Genomic DNA, 14,852 nt, shown 5'->3' on the forward strand with positions numbered 1-14,852 from the left:
TTGCACTCGGGTTTAAGACTAACGCTGGCAAGGTAAGACTCAACTTTGGCTTCACAAGTAGGTAATTTGGGTGGTTTTGGGGCCATCACACCTTGTTGGCGCATCAATGATGTAGTTGTTGTTTGCCACCCTCATGGCAAGCACTGTTGTAATAGTAACGCCATCGTCAATGCGGTGATGTTGCACATCGATGATGCTTGGAGCAGAGTTGATGTAGTGCTTATCGTGTTGGTGGCACTAACGCTCATGCTTGTGGCGATGGTAATCTCGTGGGGTGTGTCAAAGGTGTAGCATGTGGTGGTAGCCACCAAAGGGAGCTCCGCACACATGGAAGATTCCTGTGGTAGGCTGCTCAGAGGGGCAGACACTGACACCGAGAGTAGCGTCTACACACGCACACCACTTTGCATCCCACTGGTCAATGCATGCCTTCCACTTCATGTCCTACTTGTCAAAGAGTTTATTGAGTTCGTACAAGAAGAGCTTAGTAGCGGGATTCCTGGCGTCAAGGTGATGTTGAAGTCTAGGATCACCGTCTTTGGTACAATTGTTAGCAACCCTCCTCACAAATCTACTAGCAACCGAACAATCCGGTATAATGTGGAATGAATTAGAATTCAGAATGGGGAAGCAAACAAGGATCGATTACTAGAGATACATGAGGTAGTCAGCAGTATCTAGAGAAATGCACGGAGCAATACAGAGGAGAGTTCAAAGGAGGAAGAACACAAATAGAGGTAGGAGAAGGTTGTTTTGCTATTCTCTTCACCTTGTAGTGCTCCTGCTATCTTTCTCCCTTTGTAGTGCTCCTGCTCAGTGGCGGACCTAGAAACGGACCAACAGGCGGGGAGCTAAATAACATAGCTAATTTTTTTTGCTCGCTCAATCTAGTACACTAATAGATATAGCTAAGATTAATAATTCAATATTGATTCAAAGTGCTCAAAAACAAAGATTCATAAAATAAACATAGAAAAATACTAAATACATAGTCTTTTGCTAAAAAGAAAATTTGTTAATTTTTTTAGCCCAAGAGGCCACCCCCCCCCCCCCCCCCCGCGCACGTGCGTCCGCCAATGCTCCTGCTGTCTTCCTCCCTTTGTAGTGCTGGTCTGTTGTCACCTTAGGCCTGTATGTGTTGTATACGTTAGCCCACCACTGGACAATCCCTAACACGGTACTATAAAAAACTGATGTAGCAACAACAGGTGTGTGCGTGTCGAGTGCATTAGGCCTCACTGATATAGCACAAAAGCTTGTGAACTAGGGTCTGTTTGTGGGCCTTTTCCCTGTGTGCCATTATAAAAGATGCTCGATTCTCCTGTGCCATTAAAAAGTTCGCTCGTCCCTGTGTGACCAGACACTAATTTCTTTTGCCCTGTGTGCCATTCCGTTGCCTTTCTGTTTGTTTTTGGCCGTTTGGGTGCTCTGACGTGTGGGACCGGGCTGAGAAAAAGACCACACTGCCCTTTCGTATGTGGGCGCCCTAAGTGTGTCTGGTTGACCGATGCTGACCGCCGCCGCCCCCAGTCTCTCTCCACTCTCTCCTCCCCAGTCTCTCGGCGATACCCTAGCGGTGGTGGCGCAACCCTAGCGGCGGCGGATCCGGCGGCGGAGCGAGGTGCGGCGGTGGAGAACGAAGCGGTGCTGGAGGATGCGTGCTTGGATTTGACCCCGGTGGATCAAGAAGGACGGCACAAAGCCGCCATGGCGTGGAACGGCGGCGAGCCACCGGCGTGGTTTCAAGACGGGTGAGTTCATTCCCCTCATCTGATACGGGGCGCCCTTTGATTGGGTATTAGTGTATCGATTTGGCGACGTTACGTGTTATTGCCGATCCGTGTTAGGGTTACTAATTAGAGTGCTATATTGATTCCGTGCTCCTTGTTCATCTGTAGGATGGACCCCGACAGTAGCTACAATTTAGAAATACGGATTGTTGCTCCGAATTCGCGTGCGAGGTGGTTTTCATTGAATCTAGTGGTGGATGCTGACCGCACTTGTTTCACTGGGCTGCGCGATGAGGTGGTGGACAAGTATCCTCACGACTACGGTCACGTTGCTAGTTTGTTCTACTTGTGCACAGAGAAGTTGACACCGAGGAGGCCCCAAGTTGCAGCAGCCAGCCCCAGCCCTTGCCCTGTCAGCCCAGCTGGGAACACCAGAAGCAAGAAGAAATTGCAGCTGCAGTGAAAGGTGACAGGTGTTTGGTCTTTTGGTCATGTGGACATGATTTTCTTTTGGTGTTGTTATATTGATCCAAAAACACTGCCTTTTGTGATGTATTGTTGCTGGTATGTGATGGACATCATGGATGCCATGAAAACAATTAAGTTAGCTTCTATGTCATGGACAACATGTTATGTGATGCTATATCATGATGATATAACATGTTATGTGATGCTATATCATGTATGTGATGAATGAGGTGCTGTTATGATGTTGCAGTATTTATTTTCACATGTTAATGCATTTTATACTAGTGAAGAACCACAAGTACTACTAGCTGCTTCATTCATTCTTTGATTCAATGAGACAATCTTACAGAGGGACCACTCATACTCCCACTCACACACACATACACAAACTACTTCTTGAAAATAGCATACAGAGCAAGGAAAATGCACATAAAGATCATCTTTTCCATCCACTTAAGCTGCTGCATCACCCTACTGTAGTCTTGTGCATTGCCTCCATGACCAGCAGCCTGGGAACCATCCTGGATGAGGGCAACTGGAGCTGCAGTGCTGATTGCAGCAGGTGGTGGCACTGCCTGCAGTGGAACTGCATGCAATGGAGCAGGTGCTGCAACTTGATCCATCTCATCCTCCCATTGATAATATTGGCAGCCTGCAACCTAAAAACAAAAGAGAAGACCAGTGAGGAGAAAAGAAAAATAAAGGCAAAGGAAAAAGTAGTGAGTGAGTAGTGGAGAAGAAGCACAAACAGCAAAATAGGGGCACTTGTGAAACACCCTGTTGTTGTTGTTCAAGGTGCTGGAGATGAACCTATTGGCAAGAACATGGCAGTTGGGGCACATCACCCTCCTAACCCTAGCCCTACCACCATAGCTGCTAGATGCTTGAGACATTGTTATGTGGCTTGTGGTGGACTTGAGTGAGGGCTCAGGTCATTTATATAGCAGAGGAGGGCAGGGTTGGCGCCAACACCACTGTCTGTTCCCGCCAAAACGCTTGGCCAGCTGCTGTCCGTGAAATGGCACAGAGGAAGTCAAGCAATTTCATTTCCTATGGGCATTAGTGTCAAATGGTTCAGCCGTTATCCACCGTTAGAGGCAAAAGGCAACGGAATGGCACACAGGGCAAAAGAAATTAGTGTCTGGTCACACAGGGACGAGCGAACTTTTTAATGCCACAGGGAAATCGAGCATCTTTTATAATGGCACACAGGGAAAAGGCCCTCTGTTTGTCTCAAGTCTCAACTGTGAGTTGCGAAAAAGTTGTTGTGAGCTATGAAAATACTATAAAAAAAGTTGTAAGCTATTTGGTTGAAACAACTATAAAACCAATCTATCTCTTTTATCCCCCTGGAAACAACTTTAAAATGTCTCTATCCCCACTTATTTGGAAATGCCAAAACTGAAAGCCAAAAGTAAAGTCTAAGGTGCTAAGAAAATTATACTACGTGAAAGCAAAAGTGACTACTTCTGAAAATCCGTTTTAGGCCTTGTTTGGTTCCAATTTTTTTGGCAAAAGGAGCACTATAGCAATTTCGTTTGTATTTGACAAATATTATACAATCATGGACTAACTAGACTCAAAAGATTCGTCTCGCAAATTACAGAAAAACTACGTAATTAGTTATTATTTTTATCTATATTTAATGCTCCACGATGTGACGGGAAATCTGAAAAATTTTACAAAATTTTCTGGAAACTAAACAAGGCCCTACCTGTTTTTGTTGGCCTTTTGCTTTTTCCAGCAGAAGCAGCCTAACATAAATAACGTGAACATGGAGCAATGCCCAAAAAAGAAGAGAGTGCAAGCCAAGCGGAACTAAATGTTCCATACTCCCTCCGTTAAAGAGTGCTATTCTTACTTCTCAAGAAATCAAACAGTTTTAAATTTAACCAAATATATATAATATTTATGGTATATACTTAGTATGGATCGCTAAAAATATTTTCATAACAAACTTATTTAAAGATATAATGCTAATATTTTTCTACAAATATAGTCAAACTCAGAAAGTTTGACTAACTTGACTCCCATAGTGACTCTTTCTTGAACGGTTGGAGTAAATCGTAATCTAACCGAAAATACTATGTTTCTTCTTCTACAGGTTGGTACGCTTGCATGATTTACACCTACCCAAGAGATACTCAGCTTCGTTGTATCGATAACTGCATGTAACCAACCTGTTTCAGTTTATCTTTGATATGCTGGGTATTTACAAACTATACGCGGCAAAACAAGGTACACCCATTTCTCGAACCTCAGCAGCCACCACTCGCAGGCTCGATTGAGCTTCGGAGGCCGTTGCCCCTGAGCGACGTGCAGTGCTCCTCAGCCTCGGACTGGGAACAGACAATCACAACTGACAGCCCATTCACATGCGCCTCCTGCATTATGTTTACAGCGTTGTCGACGGTCATCCCAGGGATCACTTTCATCAGGACCTGGACAACGTACTCGCGCCTGTTGTAGTTGTCATTGTGCAGAATGACACGGTATGGAGGCGACATTTTGCGGGATTTCCTGCAGAGCAGAAGGACTTGGTCATAACATGGTTTCCATGTCTACAATCAGGTATAGGCCAAATACTATTACAACCATTTTAGAATGGTAACAGCACAATAGCATCTATTTAGATAGCCTGAAACTGGACATGAGATAAGCTGTTCACAAGATAGCCTGGTGTGTTGGATCACTTTTCTTACTAAGCATCAATGTGCCAACAGGCCATAGACAATAATGGTAACTGCAATGTTGTTGAAAGTCTGAAATAAGTGCACAAACAAAATGATCGAACCAGCTACATCCGATAGGTATAGGCACTTGCGGTGCGAGATAGAGGCCTAAAACTAAAAGGTCCAACTCCAACAATTATATGACGCCATTGCCATGTTCAAGACATGTTTTAATAATTTCAAAGTAATTAAAGCCCTGCCAAAAAAACTACTATAGTTCTATGAGCTGGTATTTCTGGTAAACTACAATGAACTACAGAGTTTAGGAGAAAAAGAAATTGACGATAGCAGCAAACCTCCTAGATGAAAAACCTGGTTCAGCTGTGGCTCAAAAAGACAGATCCCAACAGAGCTTGGGCCGGCCTAGACATACAGGTGCACCCAAATGGCACGGCTATGTTCAATACTGCAATGGAGACTTGGGTCGGAAACGGGAGTAGCACACTTTTCTGGTCAGATCAATGGCTTATGGGGTGTTCACTATGAGATATCACACCGAGTGTGGTGGCCGCGGTACCACAGAATGCTCGTGCTCGTCGCACAGTAGCGGATGCGTCACAAGATCATGACTGGCCGACAGACATCAGAGGAGGACTCACTTTCATCGGTTTGTTTGAGTATTTTCAGTTATGGGATTTACTTCATGAGACTGTGCTAACCCAGGATGCAGATGTTCACCTATGGAGGCTAGAAACATCTTGCCATTTTTCCTCCAAGTCTGCATATCGAGCCTTCTTTAATGGATCAATTACTTTTCGAGCCTTGGTGGCGAGTTTGGAAATCATGGGCTCCAGCGAAGTGTAAACTCTTCATTTGGTTGGCCATAAGGAATAGGTGCTGGACGGCTGACAGACTTGCTAGGAGAGGTCTTCCACATCCCAGTCACTGTCCTTTCTGTGATCAGGAGGAGGAGAATATCCAACATATCCTGACCACTTGTGTTTTGGCACGAGAATTCTGGTGCCAAATATTTTTAGTGTTGGGTCTGCAAGATCGAATACCTAGCCCTCATGAAATTTCCTTCGGTGATTGGTGGTGCAAAGCAATCAAGAAATTACAGAAGGATAAGAAGAAGGGGCTGAATACAGTCATTATTCTAGGGGCTTGGATCCTTTGGAAACATCGCAATGCGTGTCTTTGATGGTGCTCAACCAAGGATTTCTGGCCTCATGGAAGCTTTCAAGGAAGAGGATTTGTGGTGTCTCGCAGGCGGACAAGGCCTACGGACTCTCGATCTAGGTCACGATCTGGGCTAGTTATTCTAGCTTTTGTGGTTTGGTCAAGTCTCATCCATCTTGGTTGTTTATTTAGTGCAACCTATTTTGTTTCATTCAACCCCTCATGGCTCGGCCCGGAGTAGGGTGGTGGCGTTCATGTAAGGGGATGATCCTTTTCTCTCTATAATACAAAGATGCACAGCTCTCCTGCGCATTCGAGAAAAAGAAAATCCTGGTTCAAAAGGAAACTGAATATCCAACCCACATCACTGGGAACAGGTTGGAATGCTGTACCATTCACTAATCCTAGCATTGGAGTGAACTAGATATACTCCAAACACTAGCAAATTTACACTAATGGTTATACATGAAGGTATACAATAAGAATATGTAATCAATGTAACCCTGGAGATGAAGCATGAAGCCTCTTCTAAAGTAAAATCAAATAAGAAGGTCACCTGCTCACACCCAACATTAACATTACATGGCTAAGCATAAGAAGACCCCAAACTAGAAGCAGCCATATATCTACCAATTGTAGAAATAGGTACTAGCTGGCCCAGATATTTGTCCCTCCATACCAAAGCACACTAAAAAAGCATTGCATTTGATTCCATGATGAGCCCCAATTGGTGATGGTAATATCAAAAACAAGTTTCTAGAAACGTGAAGGAACATGCACATGGCAGTAAGAAAAATAGATATGCAGCCATCAAGTTCGGTTGGAAGTACTCCTGACCCTTAAGTGTTTATACAAAATTTTCAGTTATTGATTTTGTGCAGAAATAAATGGTTAAGCCTTGTTCCAGTAACAATGAAACAAATACATAGTAGTTGACAACTTCTTTATCTGTTTGAAACCACTTATTGATTTATTTTTGCTTGATCAGCTGTTTCGACAGAACTCATATCCCTACAGTTCTGGAAGTTACACTTACTAGGAATAGAAGCACAGGTGATAGTGGCTAACACTTACTTCACATCAAATTCAGACTGACGACCAGGAGTAGTTTTCTCTACTGGCCGATCAAGCACACCCCCTTTGCCTGGTGCAGCTGCTGACAGCGCCATAGGAATTGCAAGACTCTGGCATCTTCCCTTGTAAACAAAAGATCTATCTCCTGCACAATATCAAGAATATCGACACAAAAGATTATACCACCAAGTCTGCAACAGTAATCATGGACCTATGACATGATAAACAATATTTCCATGTAAATTGGAAGTCATCATATAGCTAGCACAGTTCTTGATCGTACATTTGTGCCTCCAGGCTGAAAACAAAATGAACGAAAATGGAATAATAACCTCACGATCATACAACAACAAACAGGACTACAAGGTTGAGGATTAGTTGGTGATAGAGCAAGGTTTCCTACACATTTCAAGTGAGGGTATGATATGGTGGATTCAATCATCATCTTAGTCATTTGGGGTTTTCAAGAACACCATCAAGAACTATCAGCAACTAGTAACATCCAGCATGGAATAATTCATCTGTGGAGAATGGCAGGCAGGTGCAACTGATTGTTTACATCGATAGTAGTATAAAGTGTGTCTTAAATTTCAGCTTCTACTGCAAACTGAACTGTGCACTATAACAACTGCTAGTCTCCTAACACTGCTATCTGTTCAGAAAGGTGACTTAGCAGTTCGGATAGGTGACTTAGCAGTTGGAACCAGTTGTTAATATGTATGTAATCTGGACTGAAAAATGGGCAACAACTGTAGTGCAAAGCACAGTCCATGAATAAAGCATACTGAAGCAATCAAACAGGGAACTAACAGCTAGCTAATGGAAAATGCCAATGAAATTAACCACTTAACCTTCACCTTGCACGCTTGTTCCTGCCACTAACTAGAACAGACGCAACAATTTCACCACACGTCGAGTCCACATCCTCTAGCCAACACAAGGTGGCCATTCCATGGCAGGAAACAGAAGGATTCTCTCTTCACAATATTGGCAAACTCCTTGCCAAAGCGGAACAGCACTTGGGGCTCTCATACTCCGTGAAATCCCCCCACAGTTCTAGCTCCATAGGAACCGCGTGGACAGCACGAACCCTACTTGCCGTATCGACCTTATCCACTGCACGGTACTAATAAGGAGTACTAACTACTTACTCCCAAAATCGCATCCAAATTCCAACAAACTGACAAACGGGAGCCAGAAACGGGGGGAGCACCTGCCACGGCGTGGCGATTCGGGAGGCGGCTCGCCGCGGAGAGCGCAACACGGCTGGGCACCGCGGCCTCCATGTCGCCGACCGCCCGTCGCCGCGCCTCGGAGATTCTGAATCCTGGGGGCCGAGCTCAGCTGCCGCGGTGCGGTGGTGATGCTCCGTGGGCCGGTCGACGTGCGGCTTGGAGGCGCCGGATTATTTGTGGCCCAGTAAATTTGGTAGGCGTCGTGGGGAGCGCCACCTGTTAGGCCAGCGCCGGTCCGCGGTCCGGGCCTCTGGGCCACTGGTCTTTACAGATTTTTTTTTCTCAGTTCCGACGGTGAAACTTGATGAGGCCCTCGGTTGAATTACCGTTGTGCCCTTTCGTGGTTGGTGGAGACTACAAAAGGCAGCCCTAGGTCCCAATGGGCTAATGGGTCACCCTTTGGTTGCTGCTTCAAGTAGAAGATTTTTTGCCTTAAAAAAAGTAGAAGAATTTTGTTAAATGCAAATTATTTTTAAACTCGTAAGGTTATTTGTGGAAATTTTATGGGAAGCAACTCGTTAGGGTCATATTTTTTATGGAAATTTCCATGTTTTTTTGTTTCTCATTAATAAGTAGCCTTCCCTTTTAAGCCATTTCTATGTCAAACAATGTCTCGTTTGAGCTTCTTGCACTCAATTAATTTGATTGCATTGGTCACTCTCAAATATAATAATCATTAAAGGACATAGACCATCTATGGATTGTCCGGGAGACTAAGGTAGGGACATAACTTAATAAAGCAGGTTTTAACCAAGATGGAATAAAAAAACCCAAACTACTCAGTGGTTTTTTTCTAGACAATCCTTCGATTGAATCGGAACTTTTTCTTGCCTCTGCCAAGCTAGAGTTTAGATCCTTCTTTTGTTCTTTATATGACAGGTGGGAATACATTTGGGATCCCACTCCTTTGGTTCCCAAAAGTCATATTCACAGTTGTTGGGAGCCATGCCAGTTTCACCACTCTTCAAATGGATTTGGAGTTTTCAAATCTCCTTGGCAAACATAATTTTTTTGGATTCATCTAATTAAGGGACAAACTGGATACTACAAACTTTCTCAGGAGAAAGAATAAGCATCTCGAGGACAACAATTGTGCTCTATGCAATTCGTGAGTTGAGAAAACACATATGCATCTTTTGTGTGCCTTTTCAGTCAGTCCCTTGTTGGACCTCTCTACTCATTGTCTCGAATATATCACTCCAACAGTTGGATATGATAGTTTGTGCATTTTCAAGGAACTAGTTATGTTTCTTGTTGCACCAGTTGGAAGCATTGCAATAGTGCCATATTTGATAATGGTCATCGCTCCCTTTCTCATTGGAAGTCACAAAATAGAGTCTAGCTTACCTCGTTTGAATCAAGGATAAGTCAAAATTTAATGGACTTTTGCTATTTTGGCTAGAGACATTCTCTTAAATTAGTTGTTTCTTGTTGTTCCCATCCAAAAAATACTCAAGAATGCCATTTATGGATAAATTTTAAACACAGATAGATGAGTAATTTTCAAATAAATGAGGATGTGAACCATGTCCTATTCCAAAACAATATGCATAGTGTGATTTGTTTTGTTTCAAATTTAGTTATCGTTGTATGATATATTTTCTAATATGCACTATTGGTGACATTTCTTTTGTTTAACAACATGATATCAAGCCTATAACTTTCTTGATTTTTCTATGTTAATATGCTACACACATAAAAGTATTGACAATATCGTTTTGATAAACATAATGTAATTAAAAACCTCTATATGTTACATCTTCTTCTCTAAGGTTCATAATAACAACATGAGGCGCGAGTGAAAGAGGAAAAGACATATGGAGGTAGAGGCAAGTAGGAATATACCTGGGCAACGGGCCGGCCCGGCACGTTGCCTAACGGGCCGAGGGGGCCCGTCGTGCCCTGCGGGCCGTGCCTTACCGGCCTGCGGGCCTGACCTCCGGCCCAGGCACGGGCCCGTGGGCCTTTTTGCGTACCGGGCGGGCCCGTCAGGCCGGGCCAGCCCATAGCCCGTTGAACAATAACATATCAATAAACACAGATTTAAAAGCATATTTCAAACACATTCATCAATTCATCACTCCATCAGTATAAAGAACACATTCAAATACATATGACAGATGTAGAGAATAGATTTAGATATCAAAATGAGTTATTTTATACAATGTTGTTATTTGGCGGGCCGGGCCGTGCCGGCCCGCGGGCCTGAAGTGCGGCCCAAGCACGGCCTGCAGCCCCGTGTCGTGCCAGCCCGGGCCCAATGACCTTTGGGCCGGGCCGGGCTAGGGCCCGGCCAAAATGACGGGCTTCGGGCCGTGCTCACGGGCTCGGGCTGCATGCCCAGGTATAAGTAGGAATGGCAATTGGGACTTGATCCATGATTTCCTGCAAAGAATTAACTTGATATGGGGTAGTGGATGGTAAAATTTTTGTCTCAACAGAGCAATAGACAAGGAAAAATCATCCCTGTTGAGTCTATCAAGGGCGAGGATGGTTCTCTATCCCCCATCCCTATGTCCCCACTTTGTAGCCTACTTGCCATTGGCCCATTATAGCCCACCAATCCAAAACACACCCATGGCCCTAATCCTCAAGGGTCAAGGACCCAATGTCCCAACACAACCGCAATCGCCCCTCACTCCTACACTCGTGTGGTCATGCTTACTCTGTCCCAAGTAGCCAAGCCACCATCGACGAACAATAATAGGAATAATCTATCTATGTGTCATGCTTGAGGAAAAAGAGGATAGATGCATCGTCACCATAGTAGGAGAGAAGGAGATGATGGTGCCACGGAGGAAAGGGACGACAATGTCTCCACCTCCACTACTTCAGAGGAGGATGATGCAACCACCATAGATGAGGAAGAGGAGGAAGATTCAACCACCATGAATGAGAAAGATAAGGGTGCCTCCATCGCTAGCTAAGGCAAGGAGGTGGATGCTCCTCCGTGGTTGAGAAATTAGGAAAAAAAAGGTGAGAACTAACCAATCTCCTCTTTCCTAGTCCTCCTCCTTTATTTGAGTTTGTCATATTTACTCTTTGTCATTGAAGCGAGGATGATGATCCTCGCTTTGATAGATTTATTTTATGAGAGCAAGGGTGGGGGAAAATTCTCGTCCCTAATGGAAATTCTCATTGCCATTGCTAGAGGAAAGGGTAGTGAGCTTTAACTTGGAAATGATATAATGACTAGAAATTTAGAGTGGGAGAAGGTATTTTTGTTTCATGATAAATAAATAGTATATTGAGTGGACAGACATGTGGAATGAAATATTAGGGCTTGTTTTGGCATGGCTCTAGCTCTAAGCCATTATTGGACCTCTCATCCCTAAGACTCTACCACCAGAAATCCTTGGAGATCGTGGGTATACTAAATGTATTTGTGTGAGCAATTGTGCTATTGAGTTTAAATAAATAAATTTGTCGGATACTTTATTTTATCATACAAATTAAATTAACTCCATATCGTGCATGGAATTTAGAGGTTTGAGCTATATGTCATACAAGCCTAATAACCAATAAAGATTTTTTATAAAATAATATACTTCCTTTATCCTGAAATAAATCAACTTCTTGAGTTTTTCTAACTCAAGTTATTTTAGGTTTGACCAAACATATAGAAATCTTTTTTTAAAACGAGCATCAATATTTATGACATAGTATCTAGGTACCATTAGATACACCCTGAAATGTATTTTCATAATCTACTTATTTGGTGTCATATAAATATTGTTATTCTTCACTAACAAGTTAGCTAAACTCAATCAGATAGTTTGACTTAGAGTGATTCTAGGAGTGGATTTATTATGGAACGGATGCAGTACTATATAGATGTACATATAGGATGATATGAACAACATGCATGTACTTTCTAAGACTTTTGAACCTTTTAGCGAGACTTTCTCAACTTTTCAAACAAAGGGAGAACCATTACTTAACTCTTTGCTTTATGATTCACTAACTTAGTTAACTCTTCTCATCCTAAAAGGATCGATCCTTACTGCTTCACGTCAATAATGATTGCTTGTCAACCCTAGCCTTCATTCACATGTCTCAATTAACCATGTTCCCGCACAGGTGGGTTCAGTTCAGACAAAGCTCCACTGTGATAATCATGAGGGAGGACGGTAATCATATTGGGATGGGGTCTTTTGCGTGCTGCGTGCAGATATACAAGTGGAGGCATGGTCCACCTCGCTTCATGCGCGCGCCCGGCCGGCCCCCGCGCTGCATGCTCTGTCGTTGGGGTTGGGGCGCCTTGCCCTACTCCAGCATAGCACAACACAGCACACGCACCAGCTTTTTGCTTTTAGGCCAGTCTCAATGCATGTTTCATGAGAGTGTCATGCACATTAAATAGGTTGCCACATAAGCAAAATTGCTGACTTGGCAGGGTCATTAAATGAAGGAGTTTCATCAGATGAGAGAGGAGTTTCATCCCCATGAAACTCCTGTGGCTCGGTTACCTAGTTTATAGTCTTGGTAACTGTGTCATGAAACTATGCATTGAGACTGGCCTTAGAGCGCTGCCGGCTTCTAGTTTTGTCCCATGCATGTTTCTCGTTGTATATATAGAAATGCACTACTACCCTGCTAGCTTTGATCGGAAGAAAGTCCAAAAAGAAACGAGAACACAAATTGATGTTGAAGTCATCCAGGAAATCTTTATCGTGGTTCTTTATGTCCGTTCATGCATGCATCAAGAATAGCCAAATGCATGGAGTAATCCTGTGTTCGGAATCCCAAGGACCTCTATATACTCGATGTACACTAAACTCCTTTTTACGTGAATATATATATATATATATATATATATATATATATAGAATAATTCCTTTTTACTTCCGGTAGTAGTTACTCCCATGTGTATATCTCTAGATTTTGGGCGTATATGGCCCGATGAAGTGTATGTAGACGAAGTATACGATCATACTAAACCATCTAAGGTAGTATGTTTGTTAAGTATGCATGCATACATAGAGTATGTGGTTATACTTATTATATATACTACAGTAGTGGCAATTCGTAATATATTAAAAAATATGAATTCCTTTGAAAAATTTTCGCATGGTAAGATCTAGAGTATCTTAATATAAGTATACGAACACACTCAAAGGTTAGCTCAAAGTATATATATATAGGCATATTGCTGCAATGCAAATGTTAGCTCACAGGACATATGGTTACTCAAGGGAGAATTAGATCTTTAGTTGATTCACTTCGTTTGTCTAAAAATCTAAGGTTAGCTATCTTCCCAAAAGGATGGAGTATATTTGTATTGCAATATTTTAGACAACTGATTTTTTTTCTTTCCATAAATCTACGTGTCATATTTTTCCTGCAAAAAATAAAACTACAAATTATATATATAAATCTAAGGCCTTGTTTAGATGCGAAAAGATTTTGGATTTAGCTACTGTAGCACTTTCGTTTGTTTGTGACAATTATTGTCTAATCATGGACTAACTAGGATCAAAAGATTCGTCTCGCGATTTACAGGTAAATTGTGCAATTAGTTTTTATTTTCGTCTATATTTAATGTTTCATGCATGTGCCGAAAGATTCGATGTGACCGAGAATCTTGAAAACTTTTTGGTTTTTGGGGTGAACTAAACAAGGCCTAAGTGAATTTTAATTTGAGTTTACAATGTCATCCATCAATATAATCTAATTCGTTCAAAATAAATTCCATTCTTTCTTTTTTTACAACACACTGTACATAATCCATATATTCAACTCCGGCTCTTTTGGTAGTGCTTTGGCTCCTTCTAAAAGGGCTCTAGCTTGCTTCTCATGTGGAGCAACTTCTATGGGAGAGCTAGAGCCATTTTGAAAAATATGGGCAAAAACAATTTCAATGGCAGTTTTGTAATAATTTGTATTATGTTTGTGAGGAGAAGTCAAAAAAAGACACTTTTTATTGACTTTGGCTCCTCTACGAAAAGAAAACGACTCTGGCTCCTTTGGAGTCCATGCAAGGAGCCATTTTTTAGATGCCCATTTGGTAGGGCTCATTGCGAGAAGCTGCAAGAAGCAGCCGTAGCCTAGGCAAACTTGTAAGTAGCATCAACAATTCTGACTTCCTTGAAGCAAAACCTTTTACAATCACATGATGACTACCGCATGTACTTGAAACCATGCAGTTTTCTAACCCTTTCATCTGAACACATAGTAGGCTACATTGTACTTTAGATTATTAGAGAACTAGAATAGTTTTGGTGCACAAATAAACTGCGAGACATTTGTATTATATGATGTATATTGTCATGTAAGTAAATTTACAAAACGACAAAGAAACTGGAATGTTTCATGAGAGATTTGAATTATAGATATATAAAAATATTTGGAGCCCACCCAGTGACCCAGAGGAAAATAAAAGACTAGCTACCCTTGATCGATCTGGCCTTTACAGGAATTATATTGCATAGACATGGGATAGGAGTGAGTAAAAGGGAAAAAAATAGCTTTAAGGCAAGGTATTGGTCAAAAAA

The 14,852-nt window shown here is 42.3% G+C and overlaps 1 protein-coding gene across 2 annotated transcripts; it reads right to left on the reverse strand.

Moving 5' to 3' along the window:
* On the reverse strand, nucleotides 2,488–8,552 carry LOC8075662 (ATP-dependent Clp protease adapter protein CLPS1, chloroplastic). 2 transcript variants are annotated; one of them, XM_021465111.1, is made up of 3 exons: nucleotides 8,337–8,552; nucleotides 7,124–7,268; nucleotides 2,488–2,857 (listed from the first exon to the last, which is right to left on the reverse strand). In XM_021465111.1, the coding sequence occupies exons 1-3, from the start codon at nucleotides 8,407–8,409 to the stop codon at nucleotides 2,665–2,667; spliced, it is 411 nt and encodes a 136-aa protein (XP_021320786.1). In that variant the 5' UTR covers nucleotides 8,410–8,552; the 3' UTR covers nucleotides 2,488–2,664. The 2 variants fall into 2 exon arrangements, with proteins under 2 accessions (XP_021320786.1, XP_002445542.1); XM_002445497.2 differs by lacking the exon at nucleotides 2,488–2,857 and adding an exon at nucleotides 4,241–4,718 and having other exon boundaries at nucleotides 8,337–8,536.

The sequence above is a fragment of the Sorghum bicolor genome, chromosome 7 (assembly GCF_000003195.3).
Source record: "Sorghum bicolor cultivar BTx623 chromosome 7, Sorghum_bicolor_NCBIv3, whole genome shotgun sequence".
Lineage (NCBI taxonomy): Eukaryota > Viridiplantae > Streptophyta > Magnoliopsida > Poales > Poaceae > Sorghum > Sorghum bicolor.